We start from the raw sequence: 25,028 nt of genomic DNA, 5'->3' as shown, positions 1-25,028 counted from the left end.
TCTATTTTTTGTGCCTATGCTAAACATTTTATGGCCATTTTGGCTCAAGCACTCAGTGTCTAGATTGTTTCCTCATTAATTTAATGTAAAATGTTTTTAGAAAATAGAATAACTTCCTTGCCTTCTTACCCTATTTTTTTCTTCTTTGTAGCAGGAAACAGGAGTAATCCAATCTGTTCTTTTGTCTATAAAATGTCTTTGATTTAGGTAGGTTTTACTGCATCTGTCTTTAACTTATAGACTGAAATTAATCAGATTTTTTTCCTTTTCTTCCAGCTTCAGGGACATTTGTGAGAAGGCTTATTTGATTATAAGGAATAGAGCTCCACTTATTATTCAGCTATTTACAATGATGCTGAACTCTGGTATCCCCCAGCTCAACAACTTTTCTGATATTGACTATCTAAAAGAAGTTTTAGCACTTAACTGTAGCACAGATGAAGCTATTGATAGATTTAGGAAGAAATTTAAAGAGGCTCACGAGAGTAGCTGGACCACATCTGTCAATTGGTGGTTCCATATGAGGGCTCATTAAAAGTCAGGCAGTGTGGGAAGTATGGTTTTAAAAACCCAAACCCTCAGGAGTTTAATTTATGATCTGTATAAAACAGTAAAAGACTCTTAACAGCTTTATTTTCACTATTTATGTTGTGGATATAAAGCTGTTATGAATATTTCATTTATAGAAGATTTCATGCAATTTGAAAAACAATTGCAAATTTGAGACTGTTCATTTTTGGGTCAGAAATGCTGAACTGTGTAGAATTTCAAAAATGTGCTTCTAATGAGCAATGCTGGAGCAGACAATTGTAATGTGCCACCGTTAAATCCACAGTTGATTTCAAATCTTCAAATCCACACAGTTATCTCCTAATTATATGTAATAATTTTTTTGGTCAGAAATTTTAAATAGGGTTCCCAAATTTTCCAAAAAAATCAAACCCAGCAATGATAGTTAAAATGAATATTTGTATTTTACTTGAAAATGATTTTGAGTTGTTAAGTCTATATTACAAAGGTTATCTATTATTGGAATAATTTTAACATTCATAAGTATTGACTAGATGTTGGATTAAGATACAAATCTGGTGCTATTTAAAGATTAGCTACAAAGTGATGCAAAGTATTTTTATATTATATTTTTTTTTTATTTTATTAGAATATTTTTTTATTCCAATATATGTATGCAAATATTATTTTTCTTAAATGACTTCAAGTTAAGTTTTATATATTATTTTGAAGTTGTTTTATGTCTACCAATGACTCATGTTTTGAAACGAATTAATGTGATTTTTTCCTTTCTATAAACATAGTTAAACTTGCTTATATTTTTGTTACTAAAATGCACACAAATTTGCCTGAAGTCAGGGGTGTCAATTCAGAGACTCTCACCACTCAGAATTAAAAAGAGCATAAAAAATTGTTAAGAGAAATCTTAAAACTGGTTCAAGATTAAAATCATTCAGATTTTTACATTTGTGTAAAAAAAAAACCAGTCCAAATAACATCTATCATAACCCACTAAATATCTGACTTCAGGTTTGACAAATATTATGTACATTATTTATTTTTAGTTTATCTGTTATTGTATTATACAATGAAGCTAAACTGTTTCCTGAGTAAACCTTTAATAGGGCTGTACCATAAATTTAATCAAAAATCTTGCCAGAAATAGATTGTCTTGGAAGACACCAGTACCTTTTTATTATTGAGAATGAGTGTGTACTTGCATTGACATTGTAGAACACTTAATCTGGAAGCACATCTGTACATTAATTAAGGCCATTATAAAAATTAATAAGATTTCAAAAGTAGGGGCGGGTGTGCGGGCAAATTATTATTTTTTTTCAATTCAAGTGAAAAATGTCCAACCTAAATTGAAAAAAAATCAAGATAAAATTTTTCAAGGAGGGTGAAAAAATTGTGTTGGCCGGCAATGAGAATCTAGGATATTTTTATTTTGGCCTTATGAAATTGTATTTTTAATCTTCAATCCTTAATGGAGTAGGTTTATCAGGTTTTTCTGTGTTATATTTTTTAATCATGGCAGTTGAAATTGATGTACATTCAGATTCCTTTCAATGAATAGGATTGAGGGGATGTCCACTATAAAGGAAATAAAATTAAAGTTGAAATAGTAGTGTTCTATAGTTATCTTGTTTTGAAGGAACATGGTACACTTTCAGGTGAAATTGGCCTAATAAGGAGATTAGAAAACTTTTTCAGGGAAGCTTTTATGTAGTTTTTTTTTTGTTTATGAAGCTGTCAGTGCCATCAATACTGTACTGCTATAAAACAGATAACAATCTGAAAGAGACACAATAAGCAGTTTTAGAAAATGAGATTATAACAATTATTTCATCTATAGGTAAATTATTTTTCTAATTATTTGCTATGGACATTTTAATGAATGGGGGTCATTGGAATCAGTAATGTTTGTATCTAATCTTTAGCATAGGAAATTAAATTCAGTAGAAAAAAACTTGCCTCATATTGGACAATTTTTGCCACTGAAAACCGAAGGTTAAACCACCCTTAAAGATGTGTGTTTGTTCTCAAGCCTCAGGCAAGAAAAATAGTATATATACCATATTGTGCCATTGTATTTATTTTGTTATCTATATTATACATCTTTTCTATCTATATATGTCAAATAACATCTAAAAAGACCAGCCATGGGGTTCTTGACTACAGCAAGCAAAATACAGTATCTGAATCAATCCATGCAACTCAAATTGTGAATGTTCATCAATCCATCAACCAGATCCATTAAACCAGTGATTCCTCCATTTTAAATCACTTGACTGATGATCGGTTAATATATTGTATGGATTGGTTTGTTTTGCAGAGATAATTGTTTTCCACTTTTTAGCGGAATTCCGATATTTCAAATCTGAATTTTACCGTTATGATTTATTTTTTTACTCTGTAATTACTTTCGATTTTGCAAATTTCCACTTTGTTTGTAGACCTCGTAAAATCATCCCTGGTTTTGGTAATCCACTTGTACACAAAATCACTAACATAGATTCAGACATTAATTGATATACTTGTCTTTTAAATTTCATCTCTGAAATGAGCTACAAAATGTTGATTTATTAATTTAAGCTGAAAGTAAATTTGATATGGCATTTTATTTGAATCGTTTCTAATCAAAATTCTGTAATTTATACAAACCAATCATCCATAATTTTACATTACAAAACTACAATAAGATCGGTCATCAGTCTGTCAATCTGTCAAATAGTTGCTCAGATCGGTTCATGGACTGTATATGTGTATATCAAGTTTCATGATTTGATGTAATGGTCTCTGGTTCTTTTGATTCTATATGATGACCTAAAGCTACTCCTGAATGATGACCACTGTTTACTTAAGCATTCAAAGATTAATGCTTCATCTTGCCTATACTGTCATATTGATTGCCTAAAATGTCCTATTTATTGCCCTTCACTCATGCTTCTATCATATACATGAGAACATCTATCTTCATTTACAATGCCTCATTTTTACCATTAAGCCATCAATAAGCATAATAGTTTGTAAATTAGAATATTTATTATTTATACAGTTCTAAATGTTGCCTGTCATGCAGTGGTAGATAGTATGGAGTGTTATTCTATGAGATGTGTTATTTTGCACCTTTCCCTGTTAATCATGTTTGATTTTAAATCTTGGGTTTGTATATGTTTATGGTGTAGTGGGATGCCTATTTGGCTTGACTGGTATATTTATCATTTCAGGAGCCACTTTGCACCATAGGCAATATATTTTTTATCCAAGTAATATCATGGTTTTCAACTTTTACTTATTTTATCTTTTCAACATTAGCTAAATTCAGCTTTATTCTCTGCTTATGTTAAAATTGATGTTTTCCAGATTTTTAGAATTTCTACATTCCTGTTGATCACTCAATTTTATCTCTGTATGCCAGGGAAATATATGTATGTTGCATGATATCTTTTAACTTAATGAATGTAAGTTTTGTTTTGTGATAGTGTTAACATTAATGTGGGTGGATTTAACATTGATCTCTTAGTTTGTAGTGCAATCATTTTGTAGTCTACTGTTCTTAAGGATGTAGCTCTAGGGTAAGGGACTTAACCCATGAAATCAGTGATATGTTTGTATCACATTCAATTTCACTAAAGTCTTTCAAGCTTTCATTTGAAACAGAATGAAATCATGCTGTAAAATGTAAATGTAAAATGCTGAATACAAACGTTCAAGTGATTTGTAAGAGTTGTGTCCCTTACCCTAGGTCTACCTCCTTAAATGATAACCTATGTTTTTACTGGTTCTAACTTCACATGATATATATCAGTGATAAATTTGGCATCCTGATCTTACTGGTCAGTGGCCCTCTTATTATTACCCACACACTGAAGTTGCTGAAGATATTTTTTTACCTATCTGTCATTCCTCATTTCTCATCAACAATGGCTCAAAGAGAAAAATCATAAGTCAAAAACCCAAAATGTCGGCCTTACAACAGATTTAAAGAAAAAATTATAATTTAATGGAATCATTTGATAAATTTGAATGGGCTATTTTTCTGTTCTTATAGGGCCTGATTCAACCCATTGATTATTTTATGTACAGTTGTTTAATGGGAATAATATATTATTTTTTATTTAATGTAGGAAATTTTAGTGGTTTCGCTCTTTTTAGGAAGTTGTATGCTATATTTAATTCTGCCAATCCTTGTATCAGATTCTTTGTGAATTATTTGATTTATTTAGTAGAGCTAGCAGTTATTTTGAGAAAAAAATATTTTAGTGACATGAGTATTTCACAGTGCTTTTAAGGAATCAAATACCATAATCAAACTTTTTAATGGATGATCAAAATGGTCGTGCTGCTTAATCTATGAATTATGTTGAACCCCATCTAAACCAAACCCTGTTTGGATGTATATTTGTTATTTTATATATCCAGGTTAAAAATAGGTTTATGCTGACATAAAGATACTTCATTGAAGTTGTTCAAGATGATTGTTTTATTTTCTGTTGCAAACCAAGAAATTCCAAAACTCTTAAGATAGGTTTGGGAATCAAGGGACTCCCAGTACTGCAAGTATGAGGATGGAAGTGGGATGAGTCATTTGCATAATGTATTTGAAATGCAATTTTCTTTGTACTTACCCAGGTAGTTCCACATATAACCTGTAATTAGCTTTAAGTATGTACAGACATTTGAATTTTATTCATGCAAACAAAATATTAAGTAGTTGTCTTTGTAAGAAGCATGCAAAATCAGAAAAGTGTGATGCACCCCAAAAAAGGCAACATATTTTTATTTTAGTAATTAAGTTGTTTTATGGGTCTATACTATGAAATGTGTAATTATTCATTCAAATCTGCCTGCTCTTAGGAGATAATCGACATTGAAAATACAGTAGATTCTATTGTATTTGAGCGCCATTTCCAGAGTTATCTCCCTAAATTTTGAAATCTGCTGTGCATTCTATATAATTTTTATCTCCTAAGAACACGGGTAATATGAAAAACTGAATGTTAATTTCTGTTTACTATGACATTTCAAACAAAATATCAAAAATAAAAATATGTAGGCTTTTTACCCATGAATCACATTTTGCATGATCCTTAGCTGAAGTGCTACTTAACTAGAAAAGAAAAAGTTGAATTTGTCAGTGTCTCTTTGGCACCAGTTTCTATTATTGTTTTGGTTTTTATTTTTCTCTAAAACACACTGTAACCACCTGAAGACAAAGTTGATTAAACTTGTTATACCTAAATAGTGTATGTATAAGATCAAACTGACTACAGTGTGACAAAGATGAATAAACTCTACAAAAGAGTGTTAAGAGGTAAAATCAACCAGATTGCATCACATGTTTTTGTCCTACACCATGTGAAAATAAAGATAAAAATTTGTGTGCTCAAGAAACTACAAAACATGTATATTACTGGTTTTTGTTTTCCTAGAAATTCCATTTATATTTTTCATCATGCTCCCCGTGATACGTTTGCAGCTGACTTTAATATAACCAGATTAACATTCCATGATTTTTGTATATATAATATTTTTTATTGCCATTGTTTTAAAATATAAATTGTTATGTTATGATTTGTCTTTTATGAATAAAGATTCTCTGAAAGAAATACTTTGTAAACCTATACCATATCATTATTTCTATTCTACCGGTGCCAAATGCTGAAATGTAGTGTACAATTTATCTTATAAATTTGTTTTTTTTTAATTGTCGTTGTTGTCGTCCTTGGTCACTTGGTTTTTGTGCTTTAATATGATTTTCAAGAAAAAAAGTTCCAAATCACAAAACTCGAAACGGTTCGTATTGAATGTGGAGGAAATAGCCTTAAATATTTAGGAACGGTAACGGGACCAAAACCAAATACCCGGTATTGACAATAACTTTTTAACTTCAAAATGTCATGTACAAGGATGTGGTATTAAAAGTAGGTAAGGCTTACTCTACCGATGAACCTTATCCATAAGGGAAATTGTCAAGTTACAACTTACGCCTGGCAGTCAGTTCGTTAGTCTCTCTTTTTTCTTATCATTTTCCTTGCAACTATTTGTTAAAGCAACTTTAAATTTTGACACATGTAGTATAGATAGTGCAGTATTGTGTAATATGATTTCAGGGTTGGTCGAAAAAAAACTTAATGTTTGACCTCTCGGTGTGTAGCATATGTACTGTCTAGAATTTGGGTAGGGCTATCACTAGTGGTCATTGGCTCACAGATTTCTTTGTTTAAAATTTTGAAAAAAGAGTAATCAAGGGAACCAAGGCTATAGCGGTAATCAAAAGAATGTAATCCAGGGACAAAGACCAGACATGGAAAACCGACATACACAACAAAGAACATAAAGTAACTAAAATCATACATACAAAATAACAAAAGTAAATGAGCAACTCGGACTCCACTAAAAACTGGGATCATGGATCAGGTGCACCGGTAGGGTAAGCGTCCTCTGCTTTTCTAGAAACACCCGCCGAGTTGCTCATAAAAAGTCATGTCTTGGGTAGACAAACGAGGAAAGGAAAACTGACCCGTTGAATACATCAGTTTTCATGGTGCTGATGGATACACTATAACCACCCACGAGTTCATGAAGACGACCATAAAACTTCTGTAGTGATGACTTCAATCTTGTAGCAACATAACCCTGTTCCAGAAGCCTATTTGTTCTAGCGCGATACAAAAAGTCTGAGTAGTTTCTGCAAGCTCTGGCATAACGTATGAGTTGTGATATGAGCACTCCATACGCAGGAGCCGAAGGGATGTTGCCACAGATGAAAGGAAAGTTGACAATTCTGAATGAAAAGTCATCACGTTTGTCGTAAAATTTGGTCAATAGTTTTCCTTTACCATCGATTTCTAAGTGTAGGTCAAGATATGAGGCTGACCTCACAGTGTCTGTAGTATCCTTTATCTCAAGTTCTTTTGGGTAGATGCGATGTATCAAATCCCCGAAATTAGGATTGTTTAAAGATAATACGTCATCTATATAGCGGAAACTGAGATTGAAGGATCTAGACAGACGATAATCTTCTTTTTCTGATCAGATCAGCTATAAAGTCAGCTTCATAAGAGTGAAGGAATAGGTCAGCAAGTAAAGGAGCACAATTAGTTCCCATTGGAATGCCGACCGTTTGTTGAAAAACACGTCCACCACACTGGACAAATATGTTGTCGATTAGAAATTCCAGCATTTTGTAAACATCTTCCTCTGTATATTTGGAAGATGATTTGGAATTATTTCTTACAAAGTATAAGGAATCTATACCACTATACCAAGAACCATATATTTGTATCTAGGTGTACCATCTTTTTTGGAAAAACAACGATGTATAATGTTTTTAACTCGGGATTTTAACTGAGTATGGGGAATAGAAGTATACACTGTTGAAAAATCATAGGTTTTAATGCTATTATATTCAGATAATAGTCTTGAAATGATTGTCTCCAAAAAATCTTCCGAATTTTTCAGGAACCACATTGAATTAATACCACTACGGGAGTGTTGTGGTAAGACTGAAGACCCTCTTTGACAGTTGTGAGTATAGAAGTTAAAAGTTTTGAAAGAGGTTTAGTGTTACAGTTTGCAGATCCAGCTATGAAACATTGTTTGTATGGATTCTTGTGGAGTTTAGGAATCCAGTACATAGACAGTAAATCACAATCATCGTCCTTGGTTTGGTAGAGAGACCAAAAGAGGATAGCACAGATTTATGGTTTTCCACAATCTCTTCTTCGGTTTACTTAAGAATGGATATGCGATGGAGAAATCATTAGGTACTGTCGTTCGAATTTATCTCTTTTGATTCCATATTGCCTATTGCTGTGATAATATACTTTATATTTAAAAAAATACTTCTCTTTTTCAATTTTGATACTAAGTATTGTTTTACTGACAACGATGGTTAAACAAACTAAATTTCGTATGAGATTCGAACAACCAAATGAAAAGAGTGGTCTGATCCTCAAATTGAGAGAATGACCAACGTTATCGGAATTTAGGACATGTAGCAACACATAAGATATTATGTTTAAAGCTGCATTAGCTGTCATATTGTAAATTTTCGTTTCTTTTAAATTTACCTCAACTTTGAATTATTTCTACTAAATTGCACTTTTCTTGTACAATTTCATTTGATACCCACAATTAAAATGCATTAAATACATGAAATAGGTATCTATATATTAATTGTCTTGCAAGACCTAGATTAGTTCGTATGCATGTGAATTCTGGTGACCTTAATCCGCGCATGTGCTGTAAGGGTCGCTTCGTCGTTTTCACCATAATCTGTAGGTATTATCGACATTAATTGCTTCAATTGCATTACTACAAACTTATTTCACTGAATCAGCAAAATACAGTAGAATCAAAACTGAACAAATTAGGCAGCTAATACAGCTTTAAATGTCAAATAACACTGACATAACAAACATTGTCGAGTGCAATAACTTCAAACTTTAGAACGAGAATGAGTAGTACAAATTGAAGCCAAGCTTCGATGTTAAAAATAGAATATACAATTGACTGGTACTATGATTTGTAGATTTAGTATTTTGAAGTTATAGAGGCAACAGTCGAGACAATATCCCTATAATACAACACGGTATTTCATCTAACTCATGAGTCAAAGTAGTTCAAATACCCATATAAAATGTTTACAGTTAGTGATAGTTGATTCAACTTGTGTAAAACTGAAGATCTACGCATATACAGACCAGGTTCATAATACATCTACACATTTCTAAGTGCTAATGCTTATTTTTATTTTACCATTGAGAGCATACCAACGATGCCTGTTGATGAATATATCTCAAGAATCATTTAAGAAATGAGAGATCACATGGAACTGATAATTGCAAATACTAAGATACCAGTCATATAAATAGCAAATTTCGATATGCTCTACACGTGTTTCAAAAGTAACCTCTCATCAATAGCATCACTTATACTGAAAAATCTATATCCATAAACTAATTGCATACAAGAAGTACTTGAAACAAAAACTATCATAATAAGAAGATAAGATTCTATCATGTGTGACATGAGGAATGAAGCCTCAGTGTTCTAGTTATTTTGAAATTTGTACCGCAAATTTTGATAAATATGAGAAGTAAAATATGATATATTTCGGGCCAGACAAATCTAATTACTGGATTAGTGATTAACTTCGGGAACCATTGGTCCACCAGCAGTGGTATCGACCTAATGGGTAGTAAATACATATATAAAATCTTCTACAAGGTATATCTTAACAAGTCAAAACCAAGGATGCACATGTACGCATAATTTTAATACCAATCACTATTTTTTTTTATTATTTTAATGGTTATAGATAAAAGCTATTTGAACGCTTGCATACTATACATACTTTTCATGAATTTCATCTTTTCATCAGAAATGTATGCAAATACGATTTTGGTGGTACCATTTTTAAGGTGCTTTAAATTTGGTCCATCAAGCTAGGGAAATGTAAATTTTACGGTGAAATATACGAACATTTCGCCCTTCACGTCGTGTTGAGGTATTCCCAATTTTGAATTGATAAAAGTATTTCATCAACAGGAAATATTTTGATTATTTCAGTGTATTACTGGGTCAAGCATTACATGCTTTCCCTGTCATTTATTTCTCGTTAAATGTTAACCCAATAATCCAAGAGATGGCTGACCTCCGCAAGATGCCAATTGAACAATAAATACATATTTTGAATTAAAATATCTATTTCCTCATGTTTGTAAAAATCTTATTTTCACATATGTTTGAGAAAATAAAGAAATCCATTGTAATTTATGCTAAATGTAGGCACGTTTCAAAAACGTTTCAGTTACAGCGAGTTGACAAGGACCAGTTCCAATTACAATACAAATCTTGGTCGGCTACTAAGTAGTTTAAATAGCTCTCTAGGTAGAAATCTGCTTTACATTATACCAGTGTGTCCTACTTAACTACCACAGAACACCTGTATGACCTTTCGGACACTCCCTTTTAAGTTTGAATAGCTGCCAATGAAAAATAAAATGATACTAGTATTTACAATCACTTTACAAGATTTCTTTAACATTTTTTTAAAACTGTTTAATATTAAGAAGGTCCTTAGAACGACTGGTGCATGCATTTATATTGCAAACTGAAAACATGACCATTTTGCAAAAGTGTAATGAATGTTACCATAACTTTCAAGCTCTTAAAACTACTTCAGCTAGAAAAAATCTCAGTTTAATAATATATGAGCATCAAATACTTTCTATAAGAAGTTTCAGCATTCAATTTAATTGAATTGAAATTAAAGTAATTGAAATTAAAAATAGGATTGGTCTATGAATATTTAAATAAAATGAACAGTGTTATCCAATCAGAAACAAGTAAATCACTTGTTTATAGAGTACTAGCTACTCAAACTCAGTGATGGATGGCATGATAAAGAGGTTAAGGTTATCATAACTGACAGTATTCAAACTTAAAAGGCAGTGTCCGAAAGGTCACACAGGTGTTCTGAATTAGCTTAATAGGACACATTGGTATAATGTAGGGCGGATTTCTAACTGGGGAGCTATTTAAACTACTTAGTAGCCTACCAAGATTTGCATTGAAATTGAAATTTGTCCTTTTCAACTCGTTGTAATAATGCATTGAAATAATGAATATATTGTCATAATTACGTTTGTTTGCGTCCCAGATATTGTTATATCCTGATCACTGAAAATAAATTGCGTATACTATTAAAGCAGCTTAAACCCACCAAGGAAATAGGAATCTCTGACATCATAAATAAAGGCGCAAACTTTCAAAATTTGAACTTTTGAAAAATGTATATATGCATTACAGCTCACAAATTTGTTAAACAGGGGCGATTTTAAATTTACAAGATAGCGGCACGTCAATACAACCTGTTGCCGCAAAGAGCAAAGATTCTATTTTTAAAGGTATATTTTTTTTAACGAAAATCACAATTTCATGCCAAAAATCTACTTTTTCCTAATACATTTTGCACGACTTATTTTATACAGTTTTTGAGTTATTTACGATAATAATTGATTATCCTATTTATCATATACACTTTCTCTAAAATTTGCTCATATTTTCAACATTTAAGTAGTACTCAAGCTAAGAATCAAGCTAATTCTGTAATATGTGATACACCCACAAAAAAAGGCTATACACCTTTATTTTTGTTATATAAGTTGCTTTATAGGTCTATGATGAAATGTGTAATTATTCATTCCAATCTCTCTGCTCTTAGAAGACCATCAACATTGAAAATCCAACGGTTTCTATTGTATTTTAGTGTCATTTACAGAGTTCTCTCCCTTAATTTTGAATTCTACAGTGCATTTAATACAATTTTTATCTCCTAAGACCATGGGTTAATTCAAAAGCCACATGTGACTGTCTGTTTATTTAAGCATTTAAAAATAAATATCAAAAATTAAAATAAGTAAGCATTCCAACCATAAATTACATTTTGCATAATTCTTAGATGGAGTGCCACTTAATTGGATATTCGTGTTATAACGTTTTGGAAGGTCCTAGATAGAAATATCGAACTCATTTCACATAAATATTCACTTAACAGGGAATATTTCATAAATCACTTCTGTCTTTCTCATAAAAAATAATGTAAAATTATGGTATTAAACAATAATATATTTCAAATATTTTCAGAAAAGCAAAGCTTTTCTTCGTGAAATGTAGGAATCGTGATAAATATCATACCATTATGTGATATTAAATTTCTAAAAAATATCAAAATATTTATATAAAAAAATTCAATATGCTGTACACGTCGTGTTTTAAGAAGTAAACTCTCATCGGAACCATTACAATCAAATACATAAGAAGATCTAAAACCGAATATTAATTATATGCAAAAATACTCGAAACCAAAATGATCGAAATATAAAACTAGATCCACCACAAAGAGATTCTACCAAGTGCAATACGAGGAATGAAGTCTCAGTGTTTTTAGGTATTTTTAGAATTGTAATGTCATGTGTTATGGGAAGTCTGGTATATTCCTTTTGATCGAGACATCATCGATAAAACAACATAGCTGTGCATTATCAGTAAAGTAAAATGTAATTCGATTAAAAATAGCTATCTCCGCCCCTCATAGATCTAAAATCATACCAAGTTACATTTCAAACAGTTCAGATCATCATTAACATAGGTAACTTAATATGGCTTCTAAGCGTTTCTACATTAAGATCATTTTTTAAATGACTGTAGCACTTAATTTCTTATAAAATTGTTGACATTGCGTCGAATTTAATACAACTTCGCCTGAAGTTTTGACCTCAGGTTATATTGTATTTACAATGGTCTTATTTTCCGGATCATATTATCCGGAAGATATTCCGTATATTTGTTTTCATCATTAACATTTGATACTCCAATTAATTTTTAGAATAATTAACAGATTAAGAATTTCGGAAATTCATATGGTAAAAAAATGTATCGTCATTTTGTATAATAAGGCTTGTTCTGTTGATATTCGTCGTAAAAAAATCCACTAAATAGAATATTGTTGAAAGAGTAAACAAGAGAACCAAGGTTATAGCGGTAATCAAAAGAATGTAATCCATGGACAAAGACCAGACATGGAAACCAGACATACGCAACAAAGAACATAAAGTAACTAAAATCATACATACAAAGTAACAAAAGCAAATGAGCAACTCGGACTCCACTAAAAACTGGGAGCATGGGCCAGGTGCACCGGTAGGGTAAGCGTCCTCTGCTTTTCTAGAAACACCCGCCGATTCATGAATTACTTGTGTTGATTTTGCTGCGTGATTATTCATTAATAGCAAATTAACTATTATAGCAATAATAAAAATGATAATAAAAAATACAAATCAAGTCAAATCAGGTCAAATCAAATCAAATCAAATCAAATCAAGTCAAGTCAAGTCAAGTCAAGTCAAGTCAAGTCAAATCAAGTCAAGTCAAGTCAAGTCAAGTCAAGTCAAATCAAATCAAGTCAAATCAAATCAAGTCAAGTCAAGTCAAGTCAAGTCAAGTCAAGTCAAATCAAATCAAATCAAATTATCACATTAATTAATGCTAAAAATTATTTCCAGATTAGCACTATCACTCTTTTAACTATGATTTAAGGATCAGCTTTAACTATAATAAATTTAATAAGTATGGATAGGGGTAAAAATAGATTCGGAAACCAATTGTTAGAATTATGCAAAGGAAATGATTTATTTATTTTAAACAGTAGGTTAAAAAGTGACAGTACGGGTAAACTTACGTGTCGGAATACAAGTAAATAAATGGAAAAAATGAATTGAGCAGTATCTTTTTAGATAACATAGATAGCGAAGAAATAAATTTACTTCTCACAGAATTAGAGAACAACACAGAAGCTGATCAATATTTTGTTTCAGATAAGATTGCAGAGGTTTTCTACAAAACAGCTTCTAAAACTTTTGGAACTAACCAAAGTAAAGTTGAAAGCGAAAGAAATTATTTCCATACAACCTTTTAAAATAAAGCTTGGTTTAATAATGAATGTAAAGTTTCAAGAAAAGAGTTCAGAAAATTAAAGCGAAATAAGGAAAAGTCAGATAACATCCGAAAACTATTTAAAAAGCCGAAAAGACTATAAAAGTGTTCTGAATAAGGCACAAGCCGAATACAGAAAACCCTCAAAAACCATATGGATAACTTAAGATACGGAGACCAAAAGGAATTCTGGAAAATCCCTAACGAACGAGAGTCTTGTAACCAGCCTGATATTGACAGCACGAAACAGATTGATTTTTTAAAAGATTTATATTCTGATAAGTTCAGTGGTACTAATGAAAGATCTTTTTTAGAAGATAATAATTTTGAAAACATTAATTAGAAATTAAATATGCAAATCACGAACTAAGAAATATACAAATGTTGTAAAAAAATAAAGAATAATAAAACATGTGACGATGACGGTATAATAAACGAATATATTAAGGCAACTTTAGATAAATTTATTGATGTGTATGAAAAATACTTTAACTTCGTATTTGAAACAGGTAAAATTCCAGAGTCGTGGCTTGTGGGAACTATAAAACCCTTTTATAAAAACAAAGGAGATAAATATAATTCAAAAAGCTATCGACCAATAACTATAGTGAGCTGCTTTGGAAAACTCTTCACGCCTATACTGAATATTAGGCTAAATAGTTTTTCGGATGAATCTTTCTTGATCAAGGAAAACCAATGTAGATTCTGTGTAGGATATTCTACCGCTAACAGTAATTTTGTTCTTTATTCTCTGTTTGAAGTTCTTAAGTTTGAGAAGAAGAATCTATATTGTGCATTCGTAGATTTCGAAAAGGCGTTCGATACCGTAAAAAGAGACGCCCTTTGGCAAAAAATGATACTTAATACTTAATAAACGGGAAAATGTTTCAAGTTATACATAATATGTATCAAAACATCAAATCTCGTATAAATTATAATGGTCAGATATCAGACTATTTCCCATGTGAAACAGGAGTACGTCAGGGTGAAAATCTGTTCCCCTTCTTATTTTCTTTATTTTTGAATGATCTCGATAACTTTCTTAGCGAGAGAAACGTTATGGGCTTAAATACAATATCTATTGAAAAAGAATTAGAATTGTTTTAAAACTTTTTGTCAATTTATATGCTGACGACACTGTCATTATGGCTGAATCGGCAAGTGATCTGTAATACTCATTGGACAAATTTAAAGAGAACTGTAACACACGGAAATTAAGAATTAATGTCGAAAAAACAAAAATGTTAATTTTTTGGCGAAAAAGACAAATAAAAATATGAATTTTGTCTACAACAATTCTGCTGTAGAAATCGTAAATAACTAACTACCTGGGTGTACATTTTTCGAAGAGTGGAAACTTTAAAACCTGCAAACATCAATTAGGTAAAAAGGCAAATAAAGCCATGTCTCTGGAAAAAGGAAGACAATACATATGGCGCTATCAATTTGTCTACAATGGTAAATGACTAAAAAGCACTGTTGAAAAAAACTCTTCATGACCAATTCATCCAAAGTTGGTATTCAAATATTGAAAATGGTGCTAAAACATTAAATTGCAGACTATTCAAAAAAGATCATGGTATTGAAAAATATTTTGATATACTTAATGATAAAGGTATTGCAACGTTATGTAAATTTCGACTCATAAATCATAAACTTCCTGTTGAAAGTGGGAGATGGAAAAGCATATCAAGAGATAACAGAATCTGACCTTTTTTGTGGGGATGGCGATATAGGTAATGAATATCATTATATACTAAAATGCAGCTCATTCGTGATGGAAAGAAAAATATATATAGATAAGAAGTTTTTAGTGAATTGCAATGTTTTAAAGTTCAATAACTAATGAATACCAGAAAAATGTCTGCACTCCGCAAGTTGTGTCAATTTATCAAAATTATCAATAAGAAAATGAATTCTCTCATTTAGCCATTTACTCATCATCCTGATTTTATCCATCTTTTTATATGCTACTTTGTATCTATCGCTCTTACTTTTTTGTTAGTTTGTCATTTATACTCCAAACTTTATTCCTCATTGTATTGATTTTTTTTTACTTTTTTGTCTGTTGGCTATTTGTACACCCATCTTTGTTCCTCAACAACTGTGCATTAATATTGTAAAATATGCATGTTTATCTGTATACAAATGTTTCTACATAGATTTAGTAGAAATAAGCTGTCGACAATCAATGGAAACAAGCAACATTCCTTGTCTATGGTACATTTTTTTTTGTAAATGATCCATCCATATTTAACTGTGATATAAAGCACCAACTATGATTAAAATTTAACAAGGTTAAAGATCTTAAAATAACGGCTAAGTAGATAATGGTCTTTAACAATGCTCCTAATTATACATACCTATGGACATACGACATAGTCTTAGTAGATGTTATCTTCTTGTGCATTTTCTAAGAAGGTTTTGCGCTATTAAACATCCTGAGACAACATAATTAGTAGTAAATTTAAAGTATCATATGAAAAACTGAATGAAGAGGATACATAACCTGGACAAACATTATTTGTTTTTATTTAGTAAGTATTACTGTATTCGAATGTTGAAGTACATATTACTGTTGATTATGTGCATATTGCTTTTCGTTTTGATTTCTGTCACAAATACTATATATTTAGAGAAATGGATTCTTTTTTTTCATGCACGAAAAAGTTCTACAGACAATGGCAAAACCTTATTCGAAGAATGGTCCTTGTTCGGCAAATAATGAAAGTCAACTTGTCCTTAGAGGTTTCTTCGAGATTTTATTTTATTTTGAAAGGAAAATTAATTTTATTTCTTTTCATGACACGTCCTACAGTGGCGCGGCCGGCTGCTTGTCAACATTATACACATTTAAACGACTTCACTCCAAGAAGTCAAATACCATATATAAATAAAAGTACTGCCAAAACGTGTAAATAAGTTTGTAATAACAGAAACAGTCCTTTTATATCAATGAAGTATTTAAAAAAAGTTGTATCTGCGATACATTTTCTCTTAACATTAGCCATATGCTATACAAAAAAAAAATATATTTTTTATTGCCCTTAATTATAACATAATGTTCACAGATCAGTTCCGAAATGCATGATTGGTTCTGGTTATGTAAAGCGATCTACGGGTATTTAAAAAAACTATAATACTTATATTTAAAAAGGACAAAGTCCTCTTAATGATAATACGTACGAATTGAACCCATTTTCAGACGGATAGAAGGTTATATTGTGATATCTAGAAAGGATCCTTTCTCAGGTGGATCTATACTAGTTTCGTATCTTTGACAAAACCAAAATGTTTACAGCGCACATCTTATAGTTTTAATTAATTATAACCATAGAGTAAATCCTAGTTTAAGTAAAACTGCAGACGGTATAAGAATAAAATATATTTAACTTTGTTCTCCTACAGGATACACCTGCTAAAATATCATTTGTATTCATATGTTTCACTGTGTGAATGTTTGTCCCGGTAGATTAAATTAGTTTCTAATAACATGTGAAGAATAATGCGATGTAAAGTTTAAAGTAACATTTCGATTGGCTTATCAAATCTATATATAATTTACGCTGAGGGATTAGTAGAAGAAGATGAATTCTCTGAACTGGAATGGCGCAGGGAATCCCACCAATCTTGTGATATCACATATTGTCTATCATATATTTAAATTATCTAAACGGAAAAATGGAAAACATTTGGATATATCTTCTTCCGGTTTTGATGTACCTGCTATTACCACAAGCGAATGCTCAGACTTTACAAAATGCTAAAGACTTGTATAATCAAATTTTAAATGGTTACATTAAAAGTTTAACACCAAACAATGATTTTTCCACACCTTTTGTAATAGGCATAGAGTTTTACTTAATATCCATTAACGAGTTCAAAGAAAGGGAACAGACTTTAGTAATAAATGGAGCTTTTATTATGAATTGGACGGACTCTTCGCTGGAATGGACCCCATCATCTTTTGGAAACTTAGAATTTCTGCAAATAAACTCGAAAGACATATGGGTTCCGTGGATATATCTAACCAATAACGCCGAAGAACTCGAACCTGTTGGATCAGGTTCTGAATTTCAAGTCAACTTACTGAGCGATGGATCCGTAAGATATCTCCCCGCAGGAATTTTTAAGGCTAAATGTGCTACGGATATATCTAAATTTCCTTTTGACAAACAGTCATGTACTTTAAACTTCCTTACTTGGTCGTCTGATAGTATGTTCAAATTCTCTTCAAACAAAAACAGCATACTGTTGGATTTTTACACGACTAATGCAGACTGGGATATTATAGAAAACTCTGCATTGGTAGACATATCAGACGGATACGAAAAGTACAATGTACATCTTACAATAAAACGTGCGTCGATGTATTATGCTTTGATGGTAGTGATTCCAACGACCCTATTGTGTCTCCTTAATCCAACTGTATTTCTACTACCTTCAGAATCTGGGGAACGCGTAGGATTTTCCATGACAATCCTTCTGTCTTACGCTATTTTCTTAACATTAGTTTCCTCTTCAATTCCAGCCACTTCGAACCCGATGAGTTATCTTTTATGTTTAATGGTTGGTATTATGATTATAAGTGGCATTATAGTATTTCTGGTTATACTGTCTGGAACGTATTACCATAAAAATGTATATCAACCTGGAAAATCGGGGAGATTCTTCATCAAAATTATAAAACGGAAAGTCAGTGACGGAGATAACTCTGAAAAATCTGCGAATGTGCTCTCAGGACAGGATGTGTCTAAAATGTTGGACAAAGTATTTATGATTGTTTCTTACGTTCTTATTGTATTTTTTCTTTTTGTTTTCTATATATATATTTTCTTCTAAAATGTTAATTACAACGTAGAATTTATTTGCCCAGTGACAACATAGCTGCTCAAGAGGAACTCATTTCTTTAATTAACAAAATGCTACAATTTAAAACATACAAAGCAGTTGTTAAAATTATTGAATTGCACTGAAGTGAATTATTAATTGTTCTCTCAGTAGTAAATTTGATATATTACATGCTCAATAAAGGTTTAGTTCCATTAGCCTACGAATATTGCCCCAAAATATCATTTTTGTACAAATCGCATACAAATTGTTCATAACATAATAAAATATATGAATATTAGGGAAGAGAATGTTCTGCAGTGTAAGTTCATTGGAGTGACGTCATAACAGTGCCACAATTATACGTAATTAAAACAAGATTACTGAAAACTGTAAATTTTAATGTTTTTACGGACAAAATTACACCCGCTTAATTGTCTCAACACATATCTCTTGTGACGATAATTTATTTGACGTCACTGATTATTAGAAAATCAATCCATCGATCAACAAAATTTCAATTCATTTGAAAATAACTGCACAAATTATCCAGAAAATCTAGTTATATTGCACCAATTCCAAAGTTATTCTTTTAGATAAAAAAGAGGACAATCTCTAAGTGTACTCGATATGAGTAATTGCATTTTGGTTATTCATGATATCCAATGGCTAATCAACACGATTAGCGAACACGAAACAAGTTCCACGCACTCTTAATATTTTGGTGTTCTTCGACACTGGTCCTCGTTTTCATGGTTATTTAATCTTTCAAATTTATTTCTTTTTGATGATTTTTCATGTTTTATTCTTATAATGCATAAAAAAGATTTTTATGTATTGACAAAAATTATGAATGCATGTAATGCATCCAACCTGAACAAAACTACTCTTTTATATTTGAATATTTCTTGACTAACTAAGCGATGGAACGGATGTGGATAGCTCAAAGACTTATGTGTAAGGGTATAAACAACATGTACTATATAAAACACATCTGATCAAAAGTACCTGTAGAATTTGCAAGTATAAATATAATGTAGTATAAGACGGCGCTTTTTTTCTCTATATGTGTGTCATTCTATACACTGCTACTAAAGTTATCAAAGCATGATAGAAGTCTAGATTGGATGTATTAACGGACTATACGTAATATGAAGAGAAACGTGCCAGTCTGGTCCAATGGAACTTAATTTGTGTCTTCGACATTCTAATACACTCTTTGAACTTCTATATATAGTAGTTTCTATTTCGCCTTTCAACTATAAAATACATTTCATGATTTGTTGTGAAAGCATGTCTAACTTTTCCAAATGGTAATATTCTATTATATCTAATTTATTAAAAAAGCAACATTTTTCCCGACTTTTACTACAACGATAACAAAGTGGTCCCGGTAACAAGTAAATCTTTTAGTTACATCTAATATAGTTTTCATGATGCGTGCCATACGACTTTCAATATCCGCTATCTTTTGTTACCCGTAGATAGCATTTTATGTTACTCTAATTACCTCAAGTATCGTAAAGTAGCCTTTAAGTTTTGTTACTGCATTTAATACATGTATGTTAACACTCCAAATTAGTAACGACGTTTGTTTATACAGGCAGCAATATACTAGTACTTTCATGACTTTTCTTTCAGTTTGTTAGTTTTCTCTGTAACATTGTACGCTCTTATGCACGTAAAATTTCGTGCAGACGTTGAATGGGGTACCAACACACTTCGGCACATTTGCATTAAACATCCAACGTACTTCAGCGTTGACAATCGCAGATCAGCGCGACCATCGCACTTCGGCGTCCCCATCGCTCTTCCGAGTCTCACATGCGTATGAAATAATGAATATATCGCATTGGTTGTGTTTTAAACGGGTACGTTTTTGTAAATGATCCATTTTATTTTTAACATATTTTAAAGCACTAACTATGATTAGAATTGTTTTCACTCAACTGTCGACATTCAAAGGAAACAAGACAAATGTCGACAATTAAGGGAAACAAGTCCACTGTCGACGATCAAGGGAAACAAGTTAACTATCGACAATCAAGGGAAACAAGTCAACTGTCGACGATCAAGGGAAATTAGTTAACTGTCGACAATCAAGGGAAACAAGTCCACTGTCGACGCTCAAGGGAAACAAGTTAACTATCGACAATCAAAGGAAACAAGTCAACTGTCGACGATCAAGGGAAACAAGTTAACTATTGACAATTATGGAAACAAGTTAACTGTCGACAATCAAGGGAAACAAGTCCAATGTCGACAATCAAGAGAAATAAGTCAACTATCGACAATCAAGGGAAAAACATCCACTGTCGAAAATCAAGAGAAATAAGTTAACTATTGACAAACAAGGGAAACAAGTCATCTGTCGACAATCAAATGAAATAAGTCAACTATCGACATTCAAGGGGAAAAAGTCAATTGCCGACATTTAAAGAAAACAAGTCAACTGTCAACAGTTAGGTACATAATACATTTTCTAAGTAAATGTTATATTCGCGTGTAGTTTTATAAGAAAGTATGCAATTCAACATTCAGAATTTCTAAAAGTGAAAATAATAAGTAGTATTATTAAAATATCATACGTTGTATTGAATCAGATAAATACCATATAGAGGATACGTTACCTGGCCTTTATTTCAGTTTTTCCTCATTTTGTTCAATTTGAGTTGAGAAAGGATTTGAAGATAATCTCAATTATAGATTATTTCATGAAACCGGGTCATGGACTACTCGCTATGCGGTCAAAAAAATTACACTACAGGATAAAAACATTATATTGGAATGTTCAAGGAAAGAAAAAAAGGAACATCATATAGCTAGATCCTTTGATCTCAGTTTAATTGATGACATATTATCGTCAAACAATTCTAGTATCGGGGATTTGATACATCGCATCTACCCCAAAAAACTTGAGATAAAGGATACTACATTGTGAGGTCTGCCTCATATCTTGACCCACACATGGAGAACGATAGTAAAATAAAACTTTTGATCAAAACTTTACGACAAACGTAATGACTTTTCATTCAGAATTCGTCTGTGAAAACACCCCTTCAGAACCTGCGTATATAGTTTTCATTTCACAACTCATACGTTATGCCAAAGCTTGCCGTAATTACACAGACTGTTTGCATCGCGCCAGACTTCTTACAATTAGGCTTCCGGAACAGAGTTATGTTGCTACAAGATTGGAGTCATCACTACAGAAGTTTTATGGTCGTCATCGTGAACACGAGGATCGTTACGGTGTGTTCACTGCAAATTGATTTGAAAACTGATTTGTTCAACGTGTCATAGTTTTCTTTCCACTTTTGTCCTCCCTGGACTTTTTTTGGTATTTTTATGAGCAACTCGGCGGGTGTTTCTAGAAAAGCAGAAGACGCTTACCCTACCGGTGTACCTGGTTCATGCTCCCAGTTTTTAGTGGAGTCTGAGTTACTCATTTGCTTTTGTTACTTTGTATGTATGATTTTAGTTACTCTATTTTCTTTGTTGTGTATGTCTGTTTTCCATGTCTGGTCTTTGTCCCTGGATTACATTCTTTTGATTACCGCTATATATCGCAAACCATAGTTATCAATACTTTGACGCTTACCCTACCGGTGCACCTGGTTCATGCTCCCAGCTTTTAGTGGAGTCCGAGTTACTCATTTGCTTTTGATACTTTGTATTTATTTTTGTTGTTACTTAATGTTCTTTGTCGTGTTTGTCTGTTTTCCAAGTCTGGTCTTTGTCCCTGGATTGCATAGTTTTACTGTTGAAAATGTACATGTTGATATTTTTCTGTTTTTTTTCCCATAAATATCACATATTTAAATAATATATATATATATATGTTTTCATTTGTACGAACAAGTTTTACAGAAATTGCTATCTATATCATTGATCAATCCTGATTCATAGAAATTTTATTAGTTGGCATTTGATTAAAGTTAACTCGTCAACTTGTTTAATCTTTAATTTTAAGGAAAAAAATTAATTGACTACAGTTTTATCACACGTCCTACAACAGTACGACCATCTGTATTTTTATGTCATATTTAACTACTAGCAAGTCAATAACAAGAAGTCAAACACAATTATGATTAAAGTACTATCAAACGTTAAAATTATGTAAGAACATGAAAACATATTTGAATCTACGACACATTTTCTATAAATATGAGCCGTATGTTATACAAATAAAAATATGAAGTTATTGACCATGATTTTCGCACAATGTTCACAAATCAATACTTCAATGCATGATCGACTCAGGTTATACAAAGCGATCATTAAATTAAATGGGCAGTGTTATGAACAATTAATCTTACAATAATATTTGCAGTTATATTTTCAACTATACAAACTTTTGTCCGAATAGATTTAATTAATTCCTAAAGACACGTGGAGAAAACTGTAATGTCAAGTGCAAAGTAACCCTTCGATTGGTTTTAATAGATTTAAATCTATATAATAATTCCGCTGTTAAATTGGTAGTACAAGAATAAATCTGCAAACTTAAGTGGCACAGGGAGGAACACCAAACCTGCGATATTCTACAATTTACCACGTTTCCTACTCAAACTTTCCTAGTCTAAATATGAACAACATCTGGATATACCTTTTTTCGGTTTTGATGTACTTCCTATCACCAAAAGCGAATGCCCAGACTTTGCAAAATGCTAAAGACGTGTATAATCAAATTTTTAATGGTTACATCAAAGGTTTAACACCAAACAATGATTTTTCCAAACCTTTTGAAATAGCCATGGAGTTTTACTTACTGTCTATCGACGAGTTTAAAGAAACGGAACAGACATTAGTACTAAATGGAGCTTTTCTGATGAACTGGACGGACTCTTCGCTACAATGGAACCCATCGTCTTTTGGGAACTTAGAATTTCTGCAAGTAGACTCGAAAGACGTATGGGTTCCATGGATGTATCTTAGTAATAACGCCGAAGAACTCGAACCTGTTGGATCAGATTCTGAATTTAAAGCCAATATACTGAGCGATGGATCTGTAGGATATAGCCCTGGGGGAATTTTTAAGGCGAAATGTGCTACGGATATATCTAAATTTCCTTTTGACAAACAGTCATGTACTTTAAACTTCCTTACTTGGTCGTCTGATAGTAGTATGTTCAAATTCTCTTCAAACAAAAAGAGCATATTGTTGGATTATTACACGACTAATGCAGACTGGGATATTATAGAAAACTCTGCACTGGTAAAGAGATTAGACGGATACGAAAAGTACAATGTACATCTTACAATAAAACGTGCGTCGACGTATTATGCTTTGATGGTAGTGATTCCAACGACCCTATTGTGTCTTCTTAATCCAATTGTGTTTCTACTACCTTCAGAATCCGGGGAACGCGTAGGATTTTCCATGACAATCCTTCTGTCTTACGCTATTTTCTTAACATTAGTTTCCTCTTCAATTCCAGCCACTTCGAACCCGATGAGTTATCTTTTATGTTTAATGGTTGGTATTATGATTATAAGTGGCATCATAGTATTTCTGGTTATACTGTCTGGAACGTATTACCACAAAAATGAATATCAACCTGGAAAAACGATGAGATTCTTCATTAAAATTATAAAACGGAAAGTCGGCGACGGAGATAATTCTGAAAAATCTGCGCATATATTCTCGGGACAAGATGTGTCTAAAATATTTGACAAAGTATTTATGATTGTTGCTTATATTCTAATTATATTGTTTCTCTTTATATATTTTATATATATTTCAGTTTAAAAAGTTAATTAGAACATTGAATTTATCTATTAGCCCAGTAGCAACAGAACTGCTCCAAAGGAATTCATTTTAAATGTTAAAATTAAAGTAATGAATTGCTACAATTTATCACGTACAGAGCAATGTTCCCCGTGAAACAAATGTTGATGTAATACATGTTTAATAAATATTGTCACTTAACGTTTGATTTTTTTTTGTCGCAAAAACGTCCTAAAACTTTACTTTTACTAGACGTCACTGATGATTAGAACCTGGGTTGAGGTAATTGAAATCAATTACAAATAAAAAAATTTTTTGAAGTAACTGCAAAGTATTTGTAATTTGAAGGAATTTTTAATTATATGTATTTGAAAGTATTTAAATACTAAAAAATGATTTTCTTAAATACTTTTTTAATTACATTTCAAATACATTGCAATTTAATAAT

At 31.7% G+C, this 25,028-nt stretch overlaps 3 protein-coding genes across 7 annotated transcripts in view; all 3 read left to right on the top strand.

Annotated features, from left to right (window-relative positions):
- LOC148601326 (phosphatidylinositol 4,5-bisphosphate 3-kinase catalytic subunit delta isoform-like) overlaps positions 1 to 6,125 on the top strand; it is a 55,098-nt gene extending 48,973 nt beyond the window's left edge. For all 5 annotated transcript variants that reach the window (XM_088554202.1, XM_088554199.1, XM_088554200.1 and 2 more), the window contains exon 24: positions 277 to 6,125. In XM_088554202.1, the coding sequence (XP_088410328.1) occupies positions 277 to 535 (259 nt within the window). In that variant the 3' untranslated portion in view covers positions 536 to 6,125. The remainder of the gene's footprint in view (positions 1 to 276) is intronic.
- An 11,086-nt stretch (positions 6,126 to 17,211) lies between these two features.
- On the top strand, positions 17,212 to 19,064 carry LOC148601325 (neuronal acetylcholine receptor subunit alpha-7-like). Its single transcript, XM_088555406.1, has one exon. The coding sequence runs from the start codon at positions 17,701 to 17,703 to the stop codon at positions 18,859 to 18,861; it is 1,161 nt and encodes a 386-aa protein (XP_088411532.1). The 5' UTR covers positions 17,212 to 17,700; the 3' UTR covers positions 18,862 to 19,064.
- A 4,301-nt stretch (positions 19,065 to 23,365) lies between these two features.
- Positions 23,366 to 24,729, top strand: LOC148601324 (acetylcholine receptor subunit beta-type acr-3-like). The gene has a single exon (XM_088555845.1). It carries the CDS (start codon positions 23,438 to 23,440, stop codon positions 24,599 to 24,601), a length of 1,164 nt encoding a protein of 387 aa, XP_088411971.1. The 5' UTR covers positions 23,366 to 23,437; the 3' UTR covers positions 24,602 to 24,729.
- The last annotated feature ends 299 nt before the right edge of the window (positions 24,730 to 25,028 follow it).

This window comes from Perna viridis, chromosome 12 (assembly GCF_037379345.1).
Source record: "Perna viridis isolate PV_CMFRI_1.1 ecotype Kerala chromosome 12, ASM3737934v1, whole genome shotgun sequence".
Taxonomy (NCBI): domain Eukaryota; kingdom Metazoa; phylum Mollusca; class Bivalvia; order Mytilida; family Mytilidae; genus Perna; species Perna viridis.
The sequence above is the reverse complement of the archived record's forward strand: the minus strand, read 5'-3'. Positions and strand labels throughout refer to the sequence as shown.